Below are 26,673 nucleotides of genomic sequence, written 5' to 3' on the forward strand. Positions count from 1 at the left end.
ATACAAGGGCATTGTTATTGCTATGGTTACCTTTCCCAGCAGCCCTTTGCATTTCAGAAAAGAAAGATGGCACTCGCACACTTTAATCCCCCAGAACCTTTGAACAAGTTAATGTATCTTCCAAAGCAGCTTCAGGAGTTGCTGACCTGTGACAGCCTTGCTGAAAGAAGACAAGATTGCAGGATTTAGTGGCAGCAAAATAGGTGGTTTACAGGATCTTCTTCAACAGGAAAGACCATGATAGAGGGTAATACAATTATGTAACTGGGTGCCAAATAAATTCATTTTGCAATCAATGTGAGTCATAAGTGTTTTGTGAACTCTTTATGTTGAAAATTCAGTGAAAGAGCAGCAGCAGGTAGCATCCAGCCCCATCTTGGCCAATTGCTGAGAAGGAAAGAGAGACGGGAAAGGGTGGAGGAGGAAAATTTGGCATGGTCAGGACCAAGATAGAAAAAGTCTTCCTCTCAAGGATGGTATCTATTCTTCAATTTAAAGTATGAACTGTCTTTTTGCACTTGTATAGTCAGAACTAACCCTATTGGAAAACTTGAGATTAGAATTACAAAGTCAGAAGAGGATAGCCAGGAGAGACTAAAAATGGCTTCTAGTTGGTTAGCAGAATTGTTACTAATACCGATGTCCCTTGATGGACCACAGAAGAGGGATAGGAGGAATGGAAGATCTAAAATATTCTCTAGGGAATGTTCAGATGTCATTTCCCCAAAGTGCTTCAAAGCGTGCAGGTGTGCAAGTAGGGTACCCGTGTTTCATTCTTGAAAGCAGTCGTACTTTTCCCAGGGACCAAATGATAGGAACAGAGGACACGCAGATAAGCCAGGGAATGATTCTAGAATCATACAAGGGAGTAAATAGTATTTAAATATTAGCCAAAACAAAGCAAAGGAAATGCTCTAAAGACAGGTACAACATTGATACTCTGAATTATTTTCTCCTAATGTTTTCCAAAAGGTTACACAGGCCTCATAGCCTGCCTGCTGGCCTTATCAACTCTTATCTTTATTTGATTCCTGGGGGCTCCAGAAAGGAGAGGTAATACTGAAACAATTCTCTGCACCAGGCAGTTTCATATCTGGGAGAATATGCTCTATTGTGCCAATAAGCCTCCACTGAACATATAAAATACATCACTGGGCTGTAAAACAGGGATGTCCAACCTTGACAACTTTAAAATTGGTGGACTTTAACTCCCAGAAATCCCCAGCCTGGGGAATTCTGGGAGTTGGAATCCACGGGGAGCTGAAAACCACAGGTCTAAAAGTTGCCAAGATTGGACATCCCTGCTGTGAAGCGTGGTCAAACTCAAACTAGTTTCACAAACTTTACTCCACTGCTCAACCAGATTTCCTTTAATGTGAAATGTCAACATATACCTCCCTTGCTTTTTTATTTTTTTTAGATTTCACATCCCATCTTTATTATGTACAATTCAAAGAGGCATACACAATTCTCCCTGATGTAGAACATAGAACAACAGAGTTTGAAAGGACTTTGAAGGTTTCTAGACCAACCCCGTGCTCAAGCAGGAGACCCCATTCCAGATAAATGGTTGCCCAATCTCTTTTAAAAAGCCTCTAGTGATGGAGTAACCACGTCTGAAGGCAAGCCATTCCACTGGTTGATTGTTCCAACTGTTAGGAAATTTCTCCATAGTATAGGTTTCTTCTCTCCTTGATCAGTTTCCATCTATTGCTTCCTCTCCCGCTTCTTTGGAAAATAAATTACCCCCTCTTCTTTGTGGCAGTCTCTCAAATTTTGGAAGACTGCTATCAAATTCCCTCTAGTCCTTCTTTTCATTAGACTAAACTTACCCAATTCCTGCAATGGTTCTTCATATGTCTTAGTCTCCAGCCCCTGATTCACCTTTGTTGCTCTTTTCTGCCCTCTATATGTGTATACCTCTTCCTTTTTGTCCACCACATCAACCCTGTGAGGTAGGTTGGGCTGAGAGAGAGGGGAGGACTGGCCAAAGGTCACCCAGCCAATTTCTGCACGTAAGGGAGGTCTACAACTTTCCTGATCCTAGTCTTCACCAAACTAGGTTTCCATGTTATGTCCTCCTTTATACGTGTCAGAAGCACCTACAAATTATGGATATAGAGTATAACATTCCACACTGGGCAAATAAAATAGGTATAACATAAGTCATAGAAAATGTACCACATGTAAAAAGCATGTAGAATAAATAGAATTAAAACTAAATGACATTTGCCCAGTATTGGGCCACGTTTTCTTTCCCAGCATGAGGTCTTCCTCTGTGCATCTTGAAGGACACGGTATATACCATAGCATGTGTCAGGTGGGTTCTTCTTCTTGGTGTTGTTTTCCATAGGGAAGGCCCATTTTCTTAGATTGTCCTTTGATCTTCCCACCCTGCAGCATAGTTTCATTCATGATTTCCACAAAGACCAAGGTTGCTCTTCGCCAGGCAGCAAACAGCCCTGTGGTTTCATCCAGTTGCCTGGCAGCATCTTATGTTATGCCTGAAACTGATGGAATTGTGCTTTCTCTTGCCAGGGGCTCGCATGGCTTGACATGGCAAGCGGGAGATGAACAGGTCACCCAGAGCAAGCGGTGGCACATTCACAAGCAGAAGTGTTCAGACAAGCCATGGCATTCCTGCAGCACAATTGGAGTTAACCGAGCTGTGGCCAATGACACCGGCTATTTCAGCTGCTTCTACGACCACCTCCCCTTGGCTGAGGAACTTAGAGCAAAGTTATATGTCTTTGTGAAAGGTAATGCTGATGGTTTCTTTGATTCTGGTTCTATAGGGAAGCTAAGAAGGTGGCACAGGAAAAGATGAATTGGAGAAATTTCCTGATAGGGAGAACAATTAATCATTGGAATGGCTTGCCTCCAGAACTTGTCTAGAATGGTATAGGGGTTTGGACTAGAAGACCTCCAAGGTCCCTTACAACCCTTATTCTATATTCCATTAAAAAAAAAATCAGAAGGGGTATGGAGGTTGGTATGATGTATTATCCCCAGGTACTTATGGAGATCACACTGAGGATCAAAGCAGGTATCCAATTCCAATCACTCAATATTTCGTATTCTGTAATCCAGATCTCAAATTGGGTGGCAATGTCATGGCTAGAACAATTTCCATAGGGCTCCTGTTGTCAGCTTTATATTCAAGATTTTCTATCGCTTATACATTGGTGGTGCTGACACGTCTGTAGAAGGCCTCGAAAGTCCCTTCCAACCCTTATTCTATATTCCATTAAAAAAAAAATCAGAAGGGGTATGGAGGTTGGTATGATGTATTATCCCCAGGTACTTATGGAGATCACACTGAGGATCAAAGCAGGTATCCAATTCCAATCACTCCTATCAATAGCATAGTCAAGGACAGAGACATCTGGATGAAAAAAAATGAATATGGCAGCTGCATAGAAGTCCCAGGTCTTTTTGATCTGCATTTCATGTAAAGAAGAGATTGGGGCTTCAATTGCACAAGTATCACTTGAATGTTTGTATCTCCCCCTCCCCCAAATTCCCTTGGTCAATGGCAAAAGTTGTGAAAGTTGAAATCTGAAGTATCAGGTATCCCACAAAGAACAAACAATCTGTCAGGCCAGCCTCCCTTAGCAACCAAGAAAGAAACCACTTAACTCCATTTTGCAGAATTAAGAGTACTTTTACTGGTTATGAGAAGATAGCAGCTAAGCAAAGCAAGATCTTAGGCAAAAGCGCACGTAATCATAGATATCAATATGTGACCCAACCCCCTGGTAACCCCATCCCTAGTCCAATCTGCAAATCCGTCAGGTGTAATGTGTGTTCCATCTTCAAAAAAAATCATCAGGTTGGTATGCAGGACAATTGGCCTTGGCGGGCCCATCCACTATCTCCAGCATGTGCAATAGATGATGAGAACAAAACTCCCTTTTCACAATCTCTCCTGTACTTAAAACTTCCCTTCCCAAATACCATGCCTTCCTCTCCCCGTTTCAATGACAGCCGAAAGCAAGTAGCGAAGCAGAGGCTGACATCCGGCCCTCCTTCAGGAAAAGAAGTCATCCCTGTAAGAAAATAAGAGAACAAAAGAAATGTACAAGTCAGTTAGGATCAGGGTTTATCAGGGTACTTAGAGTAGAACTTCCACAAGAGTCTAGGAGCCCTAACATGGGATTTGTCAACCCACTCAGCTTGGGAGGGGGGAAAATGTTTCCAGGAGACTAGATACTGAATCCGATTCCTATGTTTTCTGGAGTCCAAGATTTCCTTAAATTCAAAATGTTGCTCTCCTTCAATGAGAAGTGGGGCAGGGGGTGCAGGTAGGGGCGCACAAAAAGAAGAAGTGTGCTCAGGTTTCAAGAGGTTTACATGAAACACAGGATAAATCCGGTTAAGATGCTTTGGTAATTCCAATTGTACAGAAACAGGATTAATGATTTTCACAATAGGAAACGGGCCGACGTACTTCGGCCCCAGTTTCTTTGACTTCTGGGTGGTTTGGAGAAACTTTGTAGACAAAAGCACTCGATCTCCAATTTTGTACTCCCTTTGCTGCACCCTCTTTTTGTCAGCCTGTTTCTTGTGCGCCTGGTGAGCAGCCTCCAACGCTTTGCAAGTCATGGGCCAAATTTGGCGGAGCTGGTTACTCCACTCGGAGAGGGACAAAATTTGCAGTTTTCTCTGGGTAATCCAGGAATTGGTACAAAGTCCTGTCCAAATTGATGAAACACTGGAGGTACTGCTCCAAAACAGAATTAGTCCATTCACAAGCACCGTTAGTCTGAGGATGGTAGGTGGAACCTAGCCCCTGGGTGGAGCCAATTAACTTCAGAAATTCCTTCCAGAAGAGGGAGGACCCCCCTATCCGAAATTATGCGTTCCAGTACTCCATGAGGACCCCCCTATCCGAAATTATGCGTTCCAGTACTCCATGCAACCGGTATACAAGTGAAATAAACAACTTAGCTAACGATTTAGCTGATGGGATTTTGGAACAGGGTACAAAATGAACTTGTTTGGAAAACAGGTCGGTGATAACTCAAATCATGGTATTTCCTAGACTCTCTGGTAATTCGACAACAAAATCCATCGATATCTCCTTCCACGGGGCCTCAGGATGGGCCACACCTTGGAGAAAGCCTTGGGGTTTTCCTGGTGGGCGTTTCGCGGCAGCAGAAACTGGACAACTGGCTATGTAGGACTCAATGTCTTTTTTCAATGAAGGCCACCAAAATTGCCTCTTAACCAGATGTAGAGTCTTTACAAAACCAAAATGGCCCGCCATTCATGAATCATGGGCCCATTGAAGAACAATAGCTTTCAGGTTAGCAGGAACATACAATTTAGCCCCTACCCAAGCCAGTCCATCCTTCATAGTACATTCATTTGAATGTTCCTTGAACCAGTCTTCGGACTCAAGGCCTTCCTTGAGTTTTCAGATGAGGTCTGTTGTGACTTCTAAATTCGAATTGCTTTGGCTTCTGGTAACCACCGGGGCAGTAAGACTTTTTGCTGGGATGACTGGGTGAACCACACTCAGCTTCGAGCTGTTGTATTGTGGAAGTCTGGATAAAGCATCAGCCATGAACTTCTTCCCCCCCCCAAGATGTACTTGAGGGTGAAATTGAACCAGTTGAAATATTGCGCCCACTGCATTTGTTTAGGAAATAGCTTTCGAGGGGTCTTCAACGCTTCCAAATTTTTATGATCAGTCCATACTTCAAAAAGGTGCTTAGCCCCTTCCAGGAAATGTAGCCAGGTCATCAAAGCCCACCTGACCGCATATAGCTCATCGACTCTCCATCTCTGTCAGTTTGCGGGAGGTGTAAGCACAAGGCTGCAGTTTCCCATCAGCGTTCGTTTGAAATAATACTGCCCCACTGCCACGTCACTGGCATCAGTTTGAACAATAAATAGTGCATCCATATCTGTGTGTTTCAAAACAGGTTCAGCTGCAAAGAGTCACTTCAATTTTTCGAACGCGGCTTGACATTCCATATTCCAATTCAAAGGCTTACCCGGTCTGGGCTTTGCCTCCCCTTTTGACTTTAGGAGATTTGTAATGGGCAGGGCAATGCTGGCGAATGAAGGGATAAATTGACGATAAAAATTCGCAAATCCCAGAAAACTTTGTAATTGCTTGCAGGTGCGAGGGGCCGCCCACTCAGTGACAGCCTGGACTTTTGCTGGGTCCATCTCGATGCCATTATGGGAGATGTGGTAGCCCAGGTAGTCAATTTTTTCTTGATGAAATTCACATTTAGACAATTTGGCATATAGTTCTGCGGTCCTGAGTTTTTTGAGTACTGATTGTACCAATGTCACGTGTTCTTCATGTGTTTCTGTGTAAATAAGGGTTTCATCAAGGTAGACCATCACGCCCTTGTACAGGTGCTCATGTAAAACCTCATTTATTAATTGCATGAAATCAGCTGGCACCCCCTGTAGGCCAAATGGGAGTACTCCGAATTGAAAACAACCAAGTGGGCAGTTGAAAGCAGTTTTCCATTCATGTCCCTCTTTGATTCTGACTCTGGTTTAGGCCTCTCTTAGGTCCAATTTCGTGAAGATCTTTCTTTTACTCAATTGGGCCAACATATCCTTCATCAGAGGGAGGGGGTAAACATTTTGCACGCATTCAGCATTAAGATTTTTGTAATTAACATAGAGACGAAAGGAGCCATCTTTCTTTTCTCTGAACAACAGTGGAGCGGCCACTCGTGGCCTAGCAGGTTCAATGAACCCCCTTTCTAAATTTTTGTCAATAAACTTCCTTAATTCTTCCATTTCACATGGGGTCCTTGAGTAAATCTGGGGTTTTGGAAGTTTTACCGCTGGGAGGATATCAATGCTGCAATCTGTTGCACAGTAAGAGGGTAATTTATCAGAAGATTTTTCACTGAAAAATCTTAGGTCCCAATATTCTTTTGGGATTTTCTCCTCCCCCTCAATTTTTTCCTGCACTGTGGCTGCTAGGTTAGATTCAGCGTTGCAGTACTGGGAGCCCTCCCTTCTCCCTCAGGGGGCGTAGCAAATCGAATGCTCAACCACCCTTTCTTCCAGTTGATGTGTGGGTTCCATTTACGTAACCAGGGTAAGCCCAGTATGAGAGGCTGGTCCATTCCTGGCACGACAATGAAACTTATTGTCTCCTGGTGATCTCCCATCCACATGTCTATTGGTTCAGTCACAAAATGGGCAGGGCTCCCCCAAGCTATAGACCCATCTAACTGGCAAAAGGCAATGGGGACTTTCAAAATTCTCAGTTTCAGGCCCTGTTTTTCCACCACTTCAGGGCTAATGATGCAACATGCGCAGCCCGAATCGAAAAGGGCCAGCATTTTTGCTTGGGCTCCAGTAGAGGGCACTTTAAGTTCTACTGGGATGGTCATGGGGCCCGATTGGGAACTTACCAGATGGTCATTGTCAGATTTGTTTTCACTTTCCTCTGATGAGGAGGATGGCTCTTCTTCTTCTGGAGTGAGAGGGAATTGAGCAGGAGGCTCCACCCCTTTCATGGCGGTGTCCCTTCTCTTCCCAGGCTGTTTATCTGGTTTTTTGCCCCCCCCCCCGGCAGGGGGCTTTGGGCCCATCTTGGTGTGGCAGTTTGCTGCCCAGTGCCCCTCCTTTCCGCAACGGAAACAGGTGATCGACCGGGGCTTGCTTGTAGACCAGCTTTTCCCTCTTTTTGGAGCTCCTTGGGGGTGGGGTGGTGGGAGGGGTAGCTTTCTCTTTATCATTGTCCTCACGGTACTTGTCTCTGGCTAGATCGATTTCCACATCCGCTGCCAATTCATACCAGCATTGCAAATTATACCACCACCCCGTTTACACAGTTCTGTTATATATCTTTGTTTAAGCCATCCATGAAGCTGTCCATTAGAGCCTCTTTCGACCAATCCCGGATATAAACAGACAATTCACGAAACTCTTGTACATAATCAGCCAAAGGGCTCTTTCCCTGGGTAAGGGTTTTCATTCTGGTTCTAGCCTTCTGCTCTGATAGCAGATCATCAAAGCATTTCCTCAGGGCGGGCATAAGCCTATTATAGTCTCTCAGTAGGGGGGAGTCATTGTTATGCAGGGCAACCATCCAAGCTCCTGCCTTGTTCTCCAGCGCCATGGTAACAACGCTTACCTTGACTTCTTCTGTGGGGAGGTCCTCTCTGAACTGTTGCATGAAATTCCAGACCTGAACCAAGAAAAATCCTAGGTCTTATGATTCCCCACCAAATTTCACACCAAGTGGAGGGACTTTTGCCATCCGGCGTCTGGGGAGGCGGTTGGGTCACAAGTTGATATCTATGATTACGGGCGCTTTTGCCTCAGATCTTGCTTTGCTTAGCTGCTATGTTTGAATGTTTATTCAATTTGTATGCCGCCCTATTCTCAAGATACTCAGGGCGGCTAACAAGCAGAGGGGAAGGGGAATACAAACAGGAAAACAAAAAGACAAGCAAGTTAAAAACACAGCAACGGTCGCAACAATTCAAGTGGGGCTGGGAACTCATCAGCCCCAGGCCTGCCGGAACAGCCAGGACTTAGTGGCTTTGCGGAAAGCCTGAAGGGTGGTGAGGGTCCGGATCTCCATGGGGAGATCATTCCAGAGGGCCGGAGCAGCCACAGAGAAGGCCCTCCCCCGAGGAGTCGACAGTCGACATTGGCTAGCAGATGGTATTCGGAGGAGGCCTAATCTGTGGGATCTAATTGGTCGTAGGGAGGTAATTGGCAGGAGGCGGTCTCTCAAGTACCCAGGTCCTGCTATCTTCTCATAACCAGTAACCATACCCTGCTATCTTCTCATAACCAGTAAAAGTACTCTTAATTCTGCAAAATGGAGTTAAGTGATTTCTTTCTTGGTTCTGAGGGAGGCTGGCCTGACATTAAGCAAGATCTCACTTTCGCACACATCCTGGAGCTAACACCTTCCAAGGGGAGTGTACAAAAACCCAAACTTTCACCCAGGGGGCTACTGCTTCCTCGTGCCCTTTGAAAACGGAGCAGATGGCTGAACTGAATTTGGAGGAACAATCTGTCCGCCCCAGGTGGTCATTGGGAGTGGGACAGAAGTATGACCCTAAGAAAATTCCGGCTGGAGTTACCACAAGGAGATATCGGCGACCAGCAGCTGCTTGGCAGGAGCCCGATGAGGAGAACCTTATGATGTCCCAGGCTATGAAGCTCTTTGAAGAGGCTTGGGAGAGGCGATGTGTACATGAGAGCGGTCCTGAAAGAGAAGCTGATCTCCCAGAACCAGAGGAGAGAACTGCAGAGGCCCTGTTTCTCCCCTGGGGGCCCCTGGGGGCAGACAGTGGAGCTCATCAGGATGGAGAAGCCCTGGCACCAGCAGCAGCAGCAGCTGTGAGAGCCCTTCCCTTTTCACAATCTCTCCTGTACTTAAAACTTCCCTTCCCAAATACCATGCCTCCCCCTCCCTGTTTCAATGACAGCCAAAAGCAAGTAGCGAAGCAGAGGCTGACACAATCTCTCTCTAGCACTAGCAAAAGCACTTAGACTTGTATACCGCTTCACAGTGCTTTGCAGTGCTTCCTAAGCAGTTTATAGAATCAGCCTCTTGCCCCCAACAATCTGGGTCCTCATTTAACCAAACCCAGAAGGATGGAAGGCTGAGTCAACCTTCAGCTGGTCAGGATCAAGCTCCTGGCAGTGGGCAGAATCAGCTGCAATCCTGCATCCTAACCACTACACTACCATGGCTCTTTAGGAATACCAACATGCATTGAAGAGCTTAGTAGTGAGCATTTCATGGGCTGGACTCAGATAAATAACTTTAATTGAAGATGCTGTGAAAATGACATTGACTGCAGGATCTAAGGCTCTATAATGCTTACATGTCTATTCCAGGATTTACACTCTGCATCCTTTTCTCCTGCTCTGACTGGATAAACTCAGCCATGGTTGCTGAGAACATTTACAGGGGAGTTTGATAATATTCTTGTCCTATATCAACCTTTTTACTTCCAACTTTGTTGGGGTGAGCCCACATACCCGGCATCTGGAACAGTTTCTCAACCTTGGCAACTTGAAGATCTGTGGACTTCAATGCTCAGAACTGATGTGAACTTGTCACACTCTGGACAAAGAGGACCACTGGTCTGAAAGAGGGATCAAAGAGGCCATCTATGTTAAAATTGAGCAGCCCACTCACAACAGAGACATTATATACCTCCAGTCTACCACACAGTCCTTTCAGCAGTGAAGAAAGTCCAGTTGCCTTTTGAAAAGTACCTTTAGTTTTCTGATTATGTTGGACACCTCACTAATGTGGTCAGAAGAATTATCAGGGGGAAAGACACAGCAGCAAACAGGAAAGGCTGAGTTATGGAGAACCGTAGACCTAAAGAACAAAGAATTGGAACCAAATTCCCTGGCAGTTGTTGACCAATCCAATTAGTTCTGGTGGCATCTAAGAATAAAGCTGTGCTGAACATTATGTAAGTCCTTCTTCGGTGCTCATAAATACCTTGTCCTTGGATTTAGTGGATAACATTAAAAGACAAAACAACATACGCAATCCTTCCAAACCTGGCTTGCAAAATTGCAGCTGTGTTGTAATTGTTCCACTCAACCAGCCATTTTTATGTGACCATCTAGCCAGATGATAGAAGGAAATTAGCTCTTGAAGCAGAAAGCATGCAATCTTGAATTCTTGAAAATATTTTGCTTGTCCTGGTAAAGTGACTGTTGCTTTTTAAAAACCACAATGGCAGCCTCTGGGTAGTGAAGGAACAAGCAGAAGAGAATCTCTGGTTTTTAATACATGTCTGGCCACAATCTTTCCTCTAGTTAAGCTTGGAAATAGAAATATGAGGTAGACAGTTCTACAAAACATCCTGCATGTGGTTCAGCCTTATACTCCAACTGTGAGTCAGGTCTCAGAGAGAGATCTCATTGAAGATGAGTACAAGAGTATTGATGCTATTAGATTGAAAGCTAAAGAGCAGGGAGGTAATGAAGCAAGCAGTTACCATGGAGAGGTGCCATTAAAGGATGTCCTCAGGAGTAGCCGTTACTCTTGAGTAATTGGGCTCCGGAAATTGGAGCTGGCCGGTGCTGGCAGTTTCCAAATAAAGTCTAGGCAGGTCCAGCGTGAAGGACTCAACAGTTTTTAGAGCACTCCTGTGATAGTGATACAGCATGGGTTGCACAGGTAAACCCACCAGTGGCTGGCCAGGTTAGGTGGTCTTAATAGAATGGACCTTATAAATTCATTTTAGTTTGGCTTTTAGTCCAGTGCCCTGGAGTCCCAAAGTTGACTTTTAGCTGCAGTGAACCTTTTCCCCAACTTCCTCATAGGTATTACAAATAGGGCTGAACAGTGTGGCAAGACTCTGTAAAGGAGGGGCACAGGAAGCCAGATGTGGGGGAGAGATAGAACAGAGAAGTTGCAGAAAACTGTTGGTACGAAATCAGCTTTCCTGTTCTTGATACTTTTGTATGAATATCTGCTTTTGTATTTTTCCAAGATGTACTTCCCTGTTCTGAACAGGGGTTTTTACGTTTTGTATGAATACGCCTCTTTAAACGCCCTCTGATTGACGAAGTTTGATTAAAGGTATAAAATTACTGCCCTGGGCATAGCCCGGACAGTTCAGATGTTGGTGTGTGAACACGCTGAACTCGATGCATCCAATAAACCTGTTTCTCTTCCTTCGTGGTCTCAAGTCCTGATCTTTCGTAAGTAGATTACAAACCACAATCTGCTACAACATTTTTGGCGAGCCAGGCAGGAGTTGAGGGGTCTTTGGGACCCTCTGGAGCGTCCACCCCGGTGTCAGAGCTCATCTTGTCAAGGGGAACCTCCCTGGCACCAACGGACCCGTTTGATCTGAGGGACTTCCCAGTGACAGAGGGCTCTGGCAGCAGCGTTTGGCGATTCCAAGAACCACCAGAGAAGGACCAGAGACCAGGCATCCAAAAGGCATTTAAAGGCTGGCCAGCATCGCAGGAGGGAAGCCAAGTACATGAGGCAAGTACTGTGGGAACCCTATTTAGACCCGGACTCCTTGTTGAGCCGGAGGTGAGGCCTGATCTCCCTCACTAGGTGAAAGGTTTTGGGGAGGATTGTCTAGTGTATGTGTGTGTGTGTGTGATTGAGGGGGGGCTACTGCATTTCCCTACGATAGCCGTGTCCATCCGGTATCCTGGGTCAGAAGCCTGTGTAGGGTGATTGCTAAATTTTTGTTGTCTGGTACCCTGGGAGGAGTTGGGGGGCAGCAGTGTTCCCTTGACCCCTTACAATGTATGTTAAATCATTTTAAAGAAGGATATGTGATTCAGGATTATGGCATTGAGTGGAGCAGGCATGAGCTTAAAAAGTTTCGTGAATCTGAATGGCCCACTTTTGGTTTTGGGAGGCCCAACAAAGGCATTTTTGATCCCAACATAGCTTTGAATGTCCATAGGTTAGTGTTTGATCCTGATCAAACAGGATCCGTATATTGACGTGTAGTACAATTTGTTGAGGAGACAGCTTGGCTAAAAAACAAATGCAAAAGACCAACAGTGTATTCTTATGGCTGTTCGGGTTGCACACCCCAAATGTCCCAAGCAGAGACCACCAATCCTAGCTAGTGCCCCAGAAGACTTGCCAGAACAGGAAGAGGATCACCACGACCCTCACCACGACCATGCCAAAGGGGGGGCTACACCTAGTAGCTCAGGAGACTCAAGGGCATCAACAAGCCGTTCATCTGTGGGGTGGATAGAGCAAGGGCTGGACGTTGTGACCTCTATGATGTCAGAAGAAAGGCCTGTCAGAGGGACAGGGGATGTGGACCCTCTGAGCTCACCAGAATTTTGGGAGAAGAAGGAAGAGGAGATAGAGTAGTTGCTGGGGGCTGTGGGAGGAAAGCCAGAACCAAGTGAGGACCAGTCAGTGGCAGCTAGAACCAGAGCCAAAACTGCTCCTATTTTTGACAACCCCACTTCAGAGAGTGGATCAGTTTCTGGTGCATCCAAGCGACCCCTCCCAACTCTTCACAGCCTCCCTGTTTCAATATGTCCCTTTTACCACCTCTGACCTGCTCAATTGGAAACTTCACTCTGGACCTTATAGTGCTAAGCCAAATGAGGTGGCAGATCTGGTTAAAACTATTGTGGACTTGGCTAGATCTCCAACAGCTAATGCCTGTTTAATGCTGAAGAGAGGGAGAAGATTAGAACTCAGCTTATTGATGGTAAGTCATATCTATACCCTTATTTATAGTCAAAGACCAAAGAAACCAAGTGAAGTCCGTTAATCAAATAGAGGAGGAGGAGGAATTCAGATGCAGTGCTCCCTAGTGGCAACTACATTTGAACAGAATTTAGCAGCATTTAATGGATTTGTCAATAGATCAATTGTCTAATAAGCTTTCTCCTCCTTGGTTTGAGTATCAGGAGTTTGGCATTTCTGTCTGCTCATCTCTCTTAGCATTTCTGCCTGAATTTAGTTGATTTTGAAATCAACACCCAGCATACTTTTTTTAAAATGTCATTTTAATTTTTGAATGAAAATCATTTTCTTTTCTTTTCTTTTAAGTTTTTCTTTGGAAGGCAAACCAAACATTGCTATCTTTTCCCCTGATGGCTACATGAACTGATGGGATAGTAAGAGTGAAGCTGGTAAAGTTGGGAGGCCTGTTTTGGGTGGGGCTCCTCCTCCTGCTCTTCCTCATCCTCATTTAGCCTACAAAAGTCATACTAAATATATTTAAAATAAATTTAAGGGACATATCTATAAAAGCTAAGGGTTTTGTGGGGCTCTGCAGTCTACAAATCCAGAGGAACCCAAACAGGTCTTGGGATTGCCAGTCCCTGTTTTGAGTAAATCCGACTTTCTTCAGTCTGCCACCCTGCCGAAGGGTTAACACGTGCCTTCTGCCATACCCAATTGGTATGATGGTTGACAAGGGATAATGTAAGTTGTGGTCCAGCCTGTCTATACAGCAGGAAATTCTAGGCTTGTAGACTAGCCTGGGATATCAAAACTTTCCAGAAGTCAATCTCTTCTGCAAATTACATGGCTCTGCCTTTGATTTCCTCAGGAGTCAAGGGAAATTTCATCCAGAGAAAAGCATCAATTATGGCTATTTAACTGGGGAGGGGGAGAATTTCCAATTCAAAGTCCATCAGAGGCCCAAACAGTACCCAGTTCCTGGATCTAAGCATGCTCCGTCCCCCCAGGATCATCTGCAAAGGACAGCCATGCAAACCCAAGAAAGGGCTGGGCAGCTTGAATATGAATAGAATAGAGCTGGATGGGACCTTGAAGGTCTTCTAGTCAGATTTTACTCTGCTAGTTGGTGCCAACTTTTGAATCTGAAGCCCTGATGAATTCCCTTGTTGAAATATTTTCCACCTGATGATCTTGCCGGTCATTTCCCGCATATCACACCCTGCACAGCAACAGATCAAGAAGTCTACTGGAGACACCGCATCCTGGAGAGAGGCCATTCAGCACCCTTAGCTTGGAGATTCCCAAGGCAGGGCATGATATTAGAGCTGTGAAGGCAAGCGGCTTCCTTCCCCCTTCTAGCCTCCTCCAAGCCACACGCAGCTCTTTCATGGAAAGAACACTACAGCAATCCTACCCCCCTCTCCCCCCAGCACAGCCCAGGCAGGGATGGGCAGACACTGTGGAAGGTTAGTGGCTTATCAACTGTCAGGAAAATCCAAGGAGCTGGAGAGGGGCTTCTTTTCTATAGCCTTTGCAGACAGATTGTCTGGCTTAGCAGGTCAAAGGGAGTTTGCAGGAAGGCAGGAAGGGTGGAGGTCTTTACTTTAAAACCCAGCACGGGTCAAGAAGGTTGGCTCACCTGGAAGTGCTGAAGGAGCAGAAGTGTGTGCGTGTGCGTGTGCGTGTGTGTGTGTGTGTGTGATGGCCATCCTTGTCATCCTTTGGTAGAGCAAAGTTGGAGAAATAAAACCAACCTGTAGCCCAAAGGCAAAGAAAGAAAGAAAGAAAGAAAGAAAGAAAGAAAGAAAGAAAGAAAGAAAGAAAGAAAGAAAGAAAGAAAGAATTAATTAATTCAGAATAGGGAGGCTGATTGAGGAGGTGTGTTGTGTCAGAATAACAGAGTTGGAAGGGACCTTGGAGTTCCTCTAGTCCAATCCCCTACTCGAGCAGGGGACCCTGTGCCATTTTAGACAAATTGTTGTCCAGTTTCTTCTTAAAACCCTCCACTGTTTGAGCACCCACAACTTCTGAAGGCACAGTGGTGTCATTGCTCAAATGACATAATTTGTGTGAGTTGCACAATGGCATCAGGTCACGTGTGAAGTCACTCTCCTTTTTGCTGTCCTGCAGATGCTTGTGGTGTGTTATGCAAACACATTCCATTTTCCTGCATCATGCAAAAGAGAGTTCACTCAAATCCAAAGTGATGGGTGATACAAAACCCTATCCTATCGGTTGTGTATCCATGCACATAGATTTCCTTCCTTTGGTGACTTGTGTTGCCTTCGGACCCAAATTGCTTTCAGAACAAGCCACCAAAACAATGACTTTGGATTCCAATCACTAAAAAGGTGAACAGGTTCACAACAAAACCTGAGATTGATTTAATTTTAAACTTACTCCAAATTAACTTAATTATGTAGAGGCCTTGCAATTATCCCTTGGGGGTTTGCAAATGAGCAGGTAAAAAAAATATGCAGCTTTTCAAAGAAAAATTGCCAGGCTATTTATGAGTTGGGACATGGAAAATAAATATCCCTGCTCTGGGCTGATTCCCGATTCCATATTCCCCCCTGGGTGGATCAAGAAAACTTCACTGAAACAAAAGCCGAGCAGGGCATTGTAACAGAAATGCAGCTTCCTTCTGAAGCCTGCGCATGAGGGGGTCTTCAGCATCAGGCTAAGAAGGAAAATGGCTTGTTATTGTTCTTGCAGGCTGCCGCCAGGAAGAATAGCCTGGGACTCTCGTGGGAAAGTGTTTCGTTTCCCACCCCACCTGTGTGAGGCCCATAAATAAGCAGACTCCTCCAATGAAGCCAGTCCTGAAACAGGAATGCCAGATCAACTTGAATTCCTTTAGGAAGGCAGATAAAAGCTGCTGCAAGGGGAGAGAGAAACAGAAACATGATAAAATTCCACTCTGCAGAATTTCCATTGATTGGAGGGGGAGGAAATCTGCAAGACGAAAGTGCTGGGTGGGATTTTAAAAAGCCAAAATGGTGACTGTAGAAGCATCCTCAAAGCCCCACTCTTAACTGTTCAAATGGGGTGGAGATTCAATTAAGAGGTCGCTGCTGCTATCCTGACCTTCTTTGCCCCCCACCCACACTCAAGAGTTCAACAAAAGATATCTGATGCTACCTGTCCAGATATCACAGAATAAAAAAGTTGGAAGGGACCTTAGAGATAGTCTAGTCCAACCCCTAGCTCAGGCAGGTGATCCTATATAATTTCAAACAAATGGTTGTCCAATCTCTTTTTAAAAGCCTCCAATGTTAGAGCACCTACAGCTTCTGAAAGCAAGCTGTTCCATTGGTTGATTGCTCTCATTTTAGGAAATTTCTCCTTAGTTCTAGGTTGCTTCTCTCCTTGGTTTGTTTCCATCCATAGTTTCTTGTCCCACCTTCAGGTGCCTTGGAGAATAGGTTGACCTCCCCCCTTCTTCTTTGTGGCAGCCCCTCAAATATTGGAAGATGCTATGTCAAGAAGGATGCTGGTCCTTCTTTTTATTAAACTAGATATACCCAATTCTACTAACTGTTCAGCCTCCAGTTCCCTAATCATCGTTGCTTTTCTCTGCACTCTTTCCAAAGTCTCAACATCGTTTTATAATGTGGTAATATGGGGAAATTTCAAACATGGGAAGATGAACTAATTAAGCTTTCCACTGGGATCTGTGTATGCTGCATAGGCTGGATGTGTGCATTCCATTAAACCACAATGGGATTTATTTGGTTGTTGCTGAGCAGACCACACAAATATTTCTTGCATGTTGGGGAGCTGTTTTACTCCAGGCTGTTCTGTGGTTTTGAGCTGTGTTTTTTGCACATATTATAAGTCTTAGGGGAGCTGGACAGCCTTAGGAAATCCAAATCGCCCTCCTCATCCTCTCTCTATCCTAACCTATCAACTTGATTCTTTGGCTGAATTTGCAGCCCAACCCTTGTGGCTTAATCCACAAATCTTGGTTAAGCATGATGCATTAACTGAGACTCGCGAGTCAATGCCACACAGTGCAGGATATTGGTATTCTTTCCTTTATTTTTTTAGGTCCTGCAAATTTCATTCTTCGTCATGCTCCCCAGTTGCCATTTCATCTCAGGTGGGAAATGTTGAAAGGTGTCCCAGGAAAGGGAGACCTGCAGGAAGGAGTTCCCTTGGCTCCTTCAGAGGAAAGTGACAGAAGCAAATGGGTCAATGAATCACAAAGTAATGGGTAGGAAGTGAGCATGAATCAGCATGGCCTTCTGCTTTGATGCAATGTGGCAGCTGGACAATAGTACTTATGACTCATCAAAGATTGTGAAGCACTTCAGTTACTTCTTCTCCAGCTTCAGGGCAAAGAAATAGACCAGAAGCAAATGTTGTTTTTCTCCATTTGCTCTCCAGACGCTTTATTGTGTTTTACCATTCCTTAGCAATAGCAATAGCCATAGCACTTAGACTTATATACCGCTTCATAGTTCTTTACATCCCTCTCTAAGCGGTTTTCAGAGTCAGCATATTGCCCTCATTTCACCCACCATGGAAGGATGGAAGGCTGAGTCAACCTTGAGCCTGGTGAGATTTGAACTGCTGAACTGCAGCTAGCAATCAGCTGAAGTAGCCTGCAGTACTGCACTCTAACCACTGTGCCACCTCGGTCCTTAGGATGCATTTGGGTCTCATATGGGGTGTCCATAGAGCAGGGGTGGGCAGTTATGGATCTTTTATGACTTATGGACTTCAAGTCCCAGAATTCCTGAACATGGCTGGCTCAGGAATTCTGAGAGTTGAAGTCCATGGGTCAAAGAACGGCCATAGTTGTCCATCCCTGCCACAGTCTGGTTAAAGAAGAAATACCAAGATGTATAACGTCTCCTGCCTTGGTCCAGGGGTTGGACTAGAAGACCTCTAGTCCCTTCCAGCACTATTATTCTAAGAGGAGAGGGTGGTCACAATGGCAAGGTTGCATCTCTGCCTGTTTTATGCATTGGGTGTCTTGGCTTTTTGCCCATCCCCTGCAAGCCCCCTGCATGACACCTTAAATTAAACTTGGCAGAGACAAGAGAGGGGAACAGAGGAGGAAAATAATGTGACAAGCATGATGATGTCATGAGGCAAACTCCATCCCTTTTGTATGTGAATCTTGACATTGCAAGCATCACCTAACAAGTGCAACCGTGCTCATTTCTTCATGCGGATGAAACCATTAGTTGCCACAGACGCCACCATTTTACCTACTGGGAGTGGTATGAGTTGTTGCATCACACTCAATCTGAAATGGCCCCCACTGGGATTTCCAGACTTTGGCCAAGATGGCAGAGCCTAATCCCCATAATTATAATTATATAGACTATAATAGTTCCAAAGTGAGAGCTCTATTGTGTGAATTACAAAAATCACAATGGCAGTAAAGAGATACAGGAAACTTGATTGGCTGCCATCTAGCGATCATCTGGAGTTTTGCAATCTAAATGCAGTAGGCTTGGGACTTCTGGTGGTTTGGATTATATGACCAATCACAAGCATGGCTAAAATAACCTGCCAGTTGGAGATAGAAAATAGCTAATATGATCTTCCAGAGCACTTTATAAGGTAGTGTCTCACAAGGACAGAGCTAGAAGGTTAGAAAGTGTTTATATTCATAATTAAATATATATACTCATATTTACATATCAGCCAGTAGTGCTGCAGCTGCCAAAAAAGCCAATACAATCCTTGGTTGCATAAATAGAGCGATAGAATCAGGATCACCAGAAGTGATACTACTGCTTTATAATGCCTTAGTAAGATCACACCTGGAATACTGCATCCAGTTTTGGTTATAAAAAAAGATGTTGAGACTTTGGAAAGAATGCAGAGAAAACTGACAAAGATGGTGAAACATAAGAACAGTTGCAGGAATTGGGCATGCCTAGTCCAGTGAAAAGAAGAACTAGGGGAGACATGATAGCAATCTTCCAATATCTAGGGGGTTGCTACAAAGAAAAGGGGGTCAACCTATTCTCCAAAGCACCAGAAGGCAAGAGAAAAAATAATGGATGGAAACTAATCAAGGAGCAATCCAACTTAGTATTAAGAAGAAATTTCCTGACAGTGGAACAATTAATCAATGGAACAACTTGCCTCCAGAAGTTGTGAATGCTCCAACACTGGAAGTTTTTAAGATGTTGGATAACCATTTGTCTGGGGTGGTGTAAGGTTTCCTGCCTAAGCAGGAGGTTGGACTAGAAGATCTCCAAGGTCCCTTCCAAATCTCTTATTCTGTGTTCTGCATTCTACTCTGTTTGGAATCCATCAAAATCTTTTCAAAAGATTGCAGCTCAGCAGTTTGAGTAGCTAACTAAACCGAACTCTAGATTCAGAAGCAAGACATTTCAGTTTTGTGACTCATTATATGGATTCTATAAAGGAGTTGATAAACTTCCCAAAGGGGGGGGGAAGGGTATGAGAGAGTTATTCTGAAGAAACACAATAAACCAGATTATTTGCTTTTCTACGTTTTGGTTTATGTAGTATCCTGATAAATGTAGGCCATTCATCACCCACCTCCATTACTGGGAGAAATCAGCATCAGACGGTTCCTTCAGAGCTGAAAATGCCAGGAAACCATTAAGCAGCCTCTCCTTATCTCTCCTCCTTCTTCCACTCAGATATCCTGCCCTGTTCTACCTCCAGCTCAAAACAATGACTTAAGACTCGGTTAATTTAAAGAACTGGCTGCATCTGTAAAAATCAGTCTGAGCCTTCAACCTTGCAACAATGTGGAGCCCTTCCTGTTAATCTCTCTAAAGGTTGAGGGCACAAAAACAATGTGAGACCTTATTTCTCTGAAAACTCTCCAGGGTGCCCACAAAGGAAAGCAAATTATTCCACATGCATCACAACATCAGGAAGGAAGGCAATGGTGAAAACGGCATTGTTTATTCAACTTTCAGCTTTCTTTCAAGCAGGTTTCCATAGTGTTTCTCCTCTATTACCTCCTCTCTTCCCTTCCCTTTTCCCTTTTCTCTTTCCTGCTCATTATATACACCCATGAATTCAATGAAAAGGCTTCATCTTTTTTCAGTAACAGCTGCCTTTTGGTCTCCTGCTTTCTCTTCCCTCACCCCATTTCCCCTGGCCTGAACCTAAAAGTGAGCAGATCACTTGTAGAGTTCCATTAGCAAAAGAAGAACAGGAGTTGGATGTTGTGAAGTCACCTTAACTGCGCCCTCGAGTGGTGAGAAGGGGAATTTTTGTGATGGTGGATCAGCCTCAAATGATTTCCCCCCATCACTTTGCTGAACATGTAATTCTCACAGAACTTCTTTGCTGTCTGTCTTCCATCTTCAAGGACTAACTTGAAAAGTACAACCTATAGCAAAATCATTATTGCTGCATGCTACTTATAAGGTGCCTCGTATGGGAAGACCAAACCAAACCAAATGCCTTAGGCATTTAAAGATGAATGGAATCTTACAGAATCTCCCATCCAGCATGGGGTGGACTTCACTCCCAGAATCCTCTAGCCAGCATGTGTGGATGTCAAGCATTCCCCAGCACACCTGGCTGACAAATTCTGGGAGTTGAAATCCACTCATCTTAAAATGGCTAAATTGAGAAACACTGGCCTAGAATAATTGACATTCATCAAAAATCTTTTCCAACCCATAATAATGGATTATCTTGCTAGGCAGAAAGCCAAACTGAAGAATAGTACAATCCAGGCACAAACTGCCTTTTATTTATTTATTTATTTAGCTCTGCAAACCTTTTTGACTGCATCACGAATTTCATTAGTGCCATTGCCAAAAATTGCTGGCATTCTCCATTTTAAAGGAGGGAGACACTCAGATACAGTGTAAGCTATTAAATAGGCTAAACCCAGTTTTAAAAACAAGGAGTAAGAAAGATCACCCAGGTTCTAATAATGAGGTATCCTTGTGAGTCCACCCACTGTAATTCCCACTCCTCACTCATGAGTAACGCAATTCTTTGTGACCAAAACAACAACAATAACATGTTTTTCTCCAGTTTGACTGCATTGGCTGTGGCTAATGAGAATTGATGCCCACATATCTGGATGGCACAAGTTGAGGGAAGCTGGGATGGAATGTAGTTTCTAATTAAGGAGAATATTTAGGAAGAGCCATCTTGTTCTACCACCTCTTACTGTATTATACTATATATAGCACAGTATCAACAATAGAATCCTTCAGGTTTCTGGGTTCTATAATCTCCCAAGAGTTGAAATGTGTGCTTAACATTAGAGCCATCATTAAAAAGGCACAACAAATAATGTTTTGCCAACTCATGAAGCTCAGATTGCCCAAGGAGCTGTTGATACAGTTCTACATAGGAGAAATGTCTGTCATTTGTACCTCTATAACTGTCTGGTTTGAATCAGCAACCAATCAGGATGGGTACAGACTTCAATGGATAATTAGGACTGCAGAAAAAACAGTTGCAACCAGCCTGTCTTCCATGGAGGACCTGGATACTGCACGAAACTGTTTCAACTCCTCCCCTTGAGACATCACTGTAGGTGTTGCATGCCAAAACAATTAGACAAGGGACAGTATCTCCCCCCCCCATCACTTTGCTGAACATTTAATTCCCACAGAACTTATGCCTAAGGATATTTACTCATTTAGTAGGACTGTATTGCTATTATCCTTCTCATCTTCTCTACTATCCCCTCTTATTAGTATCATTATTATACTCTGTTACTTTAAATGTACATTGAGAGCTTCTGCATCAGACATAAATTCCTTGTGTGTCTAATCACCCTTGGCCAAATAAAGTATTCTATTCCATTTGTAGCTCAAGGTGGAAATGTGGGGTCCTTATTGCTTTCTGAGCTTGGTTGCTTCCTTTCAGACAAACTAGGGAATATCATCTGATGATGTTACCTAGTTTGGGTAATAAAATGTCTGCAAGAAAACAACCAAAGCTCAGAGAACATCAAGAACCCCTCAATGTAGTTTCTGCCCTAACAGACAAAACTGTAGAGTTGTATCAGGGAACTGTCCAGCAATGTAAATGCTGAAAGCATGATTGTCTCTTTGCAATAACTCCTATGTGAAAAACAAGTCGTAGTCTTGTGCTGATTTTCTGATTCCATCACTGCTATTTTTTTCTTGGGCATTGAGAAAAAGTTCCAGATGCCTGCAAAGACAGGGTCATTGTGTCCTTCTCTTCTCCAAGAGAAATTGGAAATAAGCAAGGAAAGTAACATTCCTTGAAGACCTGAGTTGTAAGTTCAGTTGGTTGCATTGATCAATTTCCTAGCATAAGATATCTCCACAGTTTCAGATGCTATTTCAGCTGAGAAAGGTGTCCTATTTGAGTTGAGAAAGAGAGTCTGGCTTTGCCAATGTTTTCTCCCCAAAAGGATTAACTAAGCTTCAACAGTTGATCTAAGTCAGAATCATAATCTGTTAATCTACTCTACTTTTGGTGTAAAAATTAAGGATGAACGGCAGGTAATTTATATCAAGCAACCCAATAGGCTTGCTTCTCTGCATACTTGTGATGTTCCATTTTTGTGTCTCTGCAGATCAGTCAGAGCCTTTTGTGCAACCCCACCCAAAACATCCAGACCTCATCCATGTGCACAACAATACGGATGTGATCAATGTCCCATGTCGTGTCACCTCACCAGAGATCAAACCGGAGCTGCTGCTGGTGAGCATTACATGGTTTTAGTTTATTTCTGAATCTTCTCACAACCTTCATCAAACGGGTTGGCTTTCAAGGGTAATTATTGATAATTAGACAAATGAGGATTAATTTGCTCAGTAATGGGCCACTTTTAGCCATAGATTTTCAAACTAGCAAATTTAAACTCTGGTTCAGACAATTTTGGAAAAGAAACCTATTCTCTTTAAAGTGTCCATGCCTTCTATATGAGAATCAGGCATTTTAAGCATGATGGCAAAAGGAAGATTATATATTTTGGGCATCGATTGAAGTGTTTCTGAGATAAGTGCAATTCCAATTTGTTTTTTATTCTGGACTTTTACCCTGGAAGAACATTTGCTGAAATTTATTCCAGAAAGGATCCATCTCAGAAAGGATCCATTATTTTCAACCAGAATCCTGTTTGAAGCAAAACCCTAAATTTCTCCAAATTAGGATTTCAAGATGGCTTTGGTTAATTTTCTGAGTGCTCTTGAAAAGCAGCAGGTAGCATATGACTGTTCCCTGAGCTGGGCTTGCTGAAAGACAGGAGGAGAAGCAGAACTGTTTTATGGCAAGATAATGCAGGGCACCAGCCCTAAGAAGAGGGAGTTTTAATATTATGCCGCATGGAACATTTTCCTCTCTTTTTTCCTGTTGCTGCTCACTTAATAGAACTTGCTTTCAAATTTTCTTTTAAAGAAGGGTAGAATTGGGCTGACGTTCTTGAGAGTGGAAAATAATATTATTTCAGTTCTTTGTTATAAAGCAATTAAGTTATGCCTATGAAATGGATCGACTGTAGATGTCTTGGTGGAATACCACTTAAGTATGAGCCAGCCGTGTGCTGCAACTGCCAAAAAAGCCAAAGTGGTCCCAGACTGTATGAACAGAGGGGTAGCATCAAGATCAAAGGAAGTGATACCACAGGAAGTGATACAGTGAGGCCACACTTGGAATATTGCATCCAGTTCTGATCAACACAATATACAAAAGATGCTGAGAATTTTTTAGGAAGCATGCAGAGAAGAGTGACAGAGATGATAAGAGGAAGCTAGACTTCTTATCATGTCTTATACAATGAACAGTTAAGGGAACTAGGTATGTGTAGCCTATTGAAGGGAAGGATTAGCAGTCTTCCAGTACTTGAGTGGCACGTCATAAAGAAGTGGGAGTTGATTTGTCCTTCAAAGCATCTGAGAGCAGGACAAGAAGCAATGAGTGAAAACTCATCAGAGGGAGAAAGAATCTGGAACTAAGGTGGGAAATTCCTGATAGTGAGAATCATTAATCAATGAAACAGTTTGCTTCCTTGCTCAATCAGTGGAGGATTTTAAGAAAAGATTGGACAACCATTTGTCTGGGGTAGTATAAGGACTCCTGCCTTGGGAAGACTTAGAAGACCTCTAAGGTTCCTTCTAACCCTATGATTCTAAGGACTGCAGGTGAGTGTCCTGCCTTTTGTTGCACTCTCTTCTCTTAGTGGCCTACAGTTTCCCTGGCTTCCCCCTCTTTCCTCCAATCCCAAGAGAAGATCTCATGAGGCTTTCTCAGATTAGATGCACAGGCAGCCTGGGAAGTTTCAAAGTAATGCAGATATAGATACATAACAAAAACACTAGCACTTTCTTTGCCTCCAGCAGCGAAATAGCTTTAGGAAGACCCCATAAAGTTTGTCCTACCATAGCTGAGTTTTCTGTCATGTAGATTTAACTTACAGTCACTCTTTCTCTGGAGTAAAGAAATAAGTGGGATACCACTGTACTTCAAAGAGTCCACTTATGTGTATTAAGTTCTCTTCTCATGAAGCAATTTTTTCCCCCCAGAAGTCACCTGGGCTTCTTAGAAGCTGTTTTTGATATAGAATGATCTTCAGCCAATCTCAAAGTCTTGGAGTTGTTGTGGGGTGGTATTTGATGCTCTAGTCTAGTAGAACTAAATAGGCAATGGGAGCTGGTAGTGTTTGACGGATAAAAGTAGAGGCATCTTATTCATAACATTTGGTATCTGCCAAAGTAATAAAAATTGCCAAGAATGAGAAACTGTTTTAGATGTAATGTTCAGGTGAAACAGTACTTTCTTATGAAGAGAACAATTTCCCTTCATAAAGTACTCAGTCCAAAACACACACACACACACACTTTCATAATTTTGAAATTAAACCCATTCTTGACTTTTTTTCTTCTCTCTCCTCCTTGGCTGGTGTAGCAAGAGCTTCGGCTTCCTGTAAGTGTTGGCTTAACATCTCTGTTGACTTTTGTTGAAATATATGAAGAATTAATAGCAGCCTCTCTGAAAATGGCTGATAACATCTCCTTGAGGAAGGGGCAAGCAGTTCAGATGCATGGTTTCTGATCTTTCCCATCTCTGGAGCTGAGTCAAACCTTTTCCATGTGTTACTCAGTCTTGACCTGGGGCTTCGTCCTAGATATTTCCATTTTAGGCTGCTGGGGCATCTGGCCAAAAGACTTCGTTCCTCCTCCTTTGAAAGAGACAGAAGGGGTGGCTGACATTCAGACCCCAAAAGGAAGGTGTCTCCTCAGTGAGAGAAGTCTCCAGAAGAGCGGATGAGGCTTTCTGTAGAGGTGTGTTTACCTTGGGTGCCCATCTTTCTGTTCCCATTTAAGGAAAGCTGGCTTGTTATTTTGGCCTTGTCTGGAAATACTATGCGTGGAGCCGGGTTGGCGGCTTCCTTTACTCACAGGAAACTGAAGTGGGGGAGGGCAGGAAGGAAGGAGCCCAACGATTGGACAAATTTAGAACATCCTCCTCCAAATTTAATAACTGCTCAGAGATAAAACGGCAGGAAGAGAGAGAGGAAAAATAGCACCAGGGTCTTTTGAAGGTTGGGGTAAAATCAGCTGTGGCTCCTCTTCTCCTTTCATAACAACTTTTGAATATTGTACAAGCAACTTCATTTAATATGTGGAATATGGGGGCCTAGATCTATATCTATCATATCTATGTGCAATATTTCTTCACATATATATTTTAAATCTACTCATCAGGGGATACTCAAATGCAGAGTTGTAATATTCAGCACCATTCTCTTTCACAATTTCTGAAACAACAGAGTTTGCCCCTTGTAAATTACAATTTTGATGTTTCCATTATACTTTAAAATGACTGCACTCTATCCTCCTTAGATATTTGTGGGAAATTGGATGGGTTGCTGATGCTAGAAAGAAGCTCATTCTTTGTGTCTGCTGATTCTGATTAGTTCTAGAGCTGAACTTGAAATTCGGGCATTTGAATATACACACAATATATACATAATATCTATGTAAAAGTAATGTAGAATAAAACCATGTGGGCTATCCCTCCCGATGGGGCTTGAGAAAACCTCAGAAAGGAAATTAAAACTGCTGAGAATCACCTATGTTTACCCTAAACTGCCATGACATTTTGCCAATAATGCTATTAATGTAGAAAAGGGATGTATTGGCGCAGCGTTATCCATGTCGAGACAGTCAAAAAAATCAAGGAGTCTCACAATACCAAAGCCCCTCCCCAATTTTTACATGGGCTGCATACAGAAAGGGATGGAGCTTCAATCATGCGATCATGGATTTTTTTTTTCATTTTCAAAAATGTGTTCTGGTTTAATGCTGCCAACTACAGCCAACTTTGGGATACCTAACTAATCTTTTTTAGTATGATCCACTGAATGTTCTTTTTGATTGCAAATTAGGAATAATCTCCATCCTAAAATGGAGATGAGGCCAATTACACTTTCCCTTCTTTGCATTTTACAATTCAGTACATAAATGAAATTACCGTCTAAAAGCAGTAGAAATATTTTTATTGCAAAAGAAGAATTTTTAGGGGAGAAAGACAGACAAATATTAGTGATAGAGAGCTAA

The 26,673-nt window shown here is 43.4% G+C and overlaps 1 protein-coding gene across 4 annotated transcripts in view; it reads left to right on the forward strand.

Annotated features, from left to right (window-relative positions):
- LOC106550713 (vascular endothelial growth factor receptor kdr-like) overlaps positions 1-26,673 on the forward strand; it is a 241,718-nt gene that overhangs the window by 65,724 nt on the left and 149,321 nt on the right. For all 4 annotated transcript variants that reach the window (XM_087728031.1, XM_087728032.1, XM_087728034.1 and 1 more), the window contains exons 3-4: positions 2,539-2,759; positions 22,689-22,816. In XM_087728031.1, coding sequence (XP_087584157.1) covers positions 2,539-2,759; positions 22,689-22,816 — 349 coding nt within the window. The remainder of the gene's footprint in view (positions 1-2,538; positions 2,760-22,688; positions 22,817-26,673) is intronic.

This window comes from Thamnophis sirtalis, unplaced genomic scaffold (assembly GCF_051295495.1).
Source record: "Thamnophis sirtalis isolate CommonGarterSnake01/CBP01778 unplaced genomic scaffold, rThaSir2_p1.2 scaffold_13, whole genome shotgun sequence".
NCBI lineage: Eukaryota > Metazoa > Chordata > Lepidosauria > Squamata > Natricidae > Thamnophis > Thamnophis sirtalis.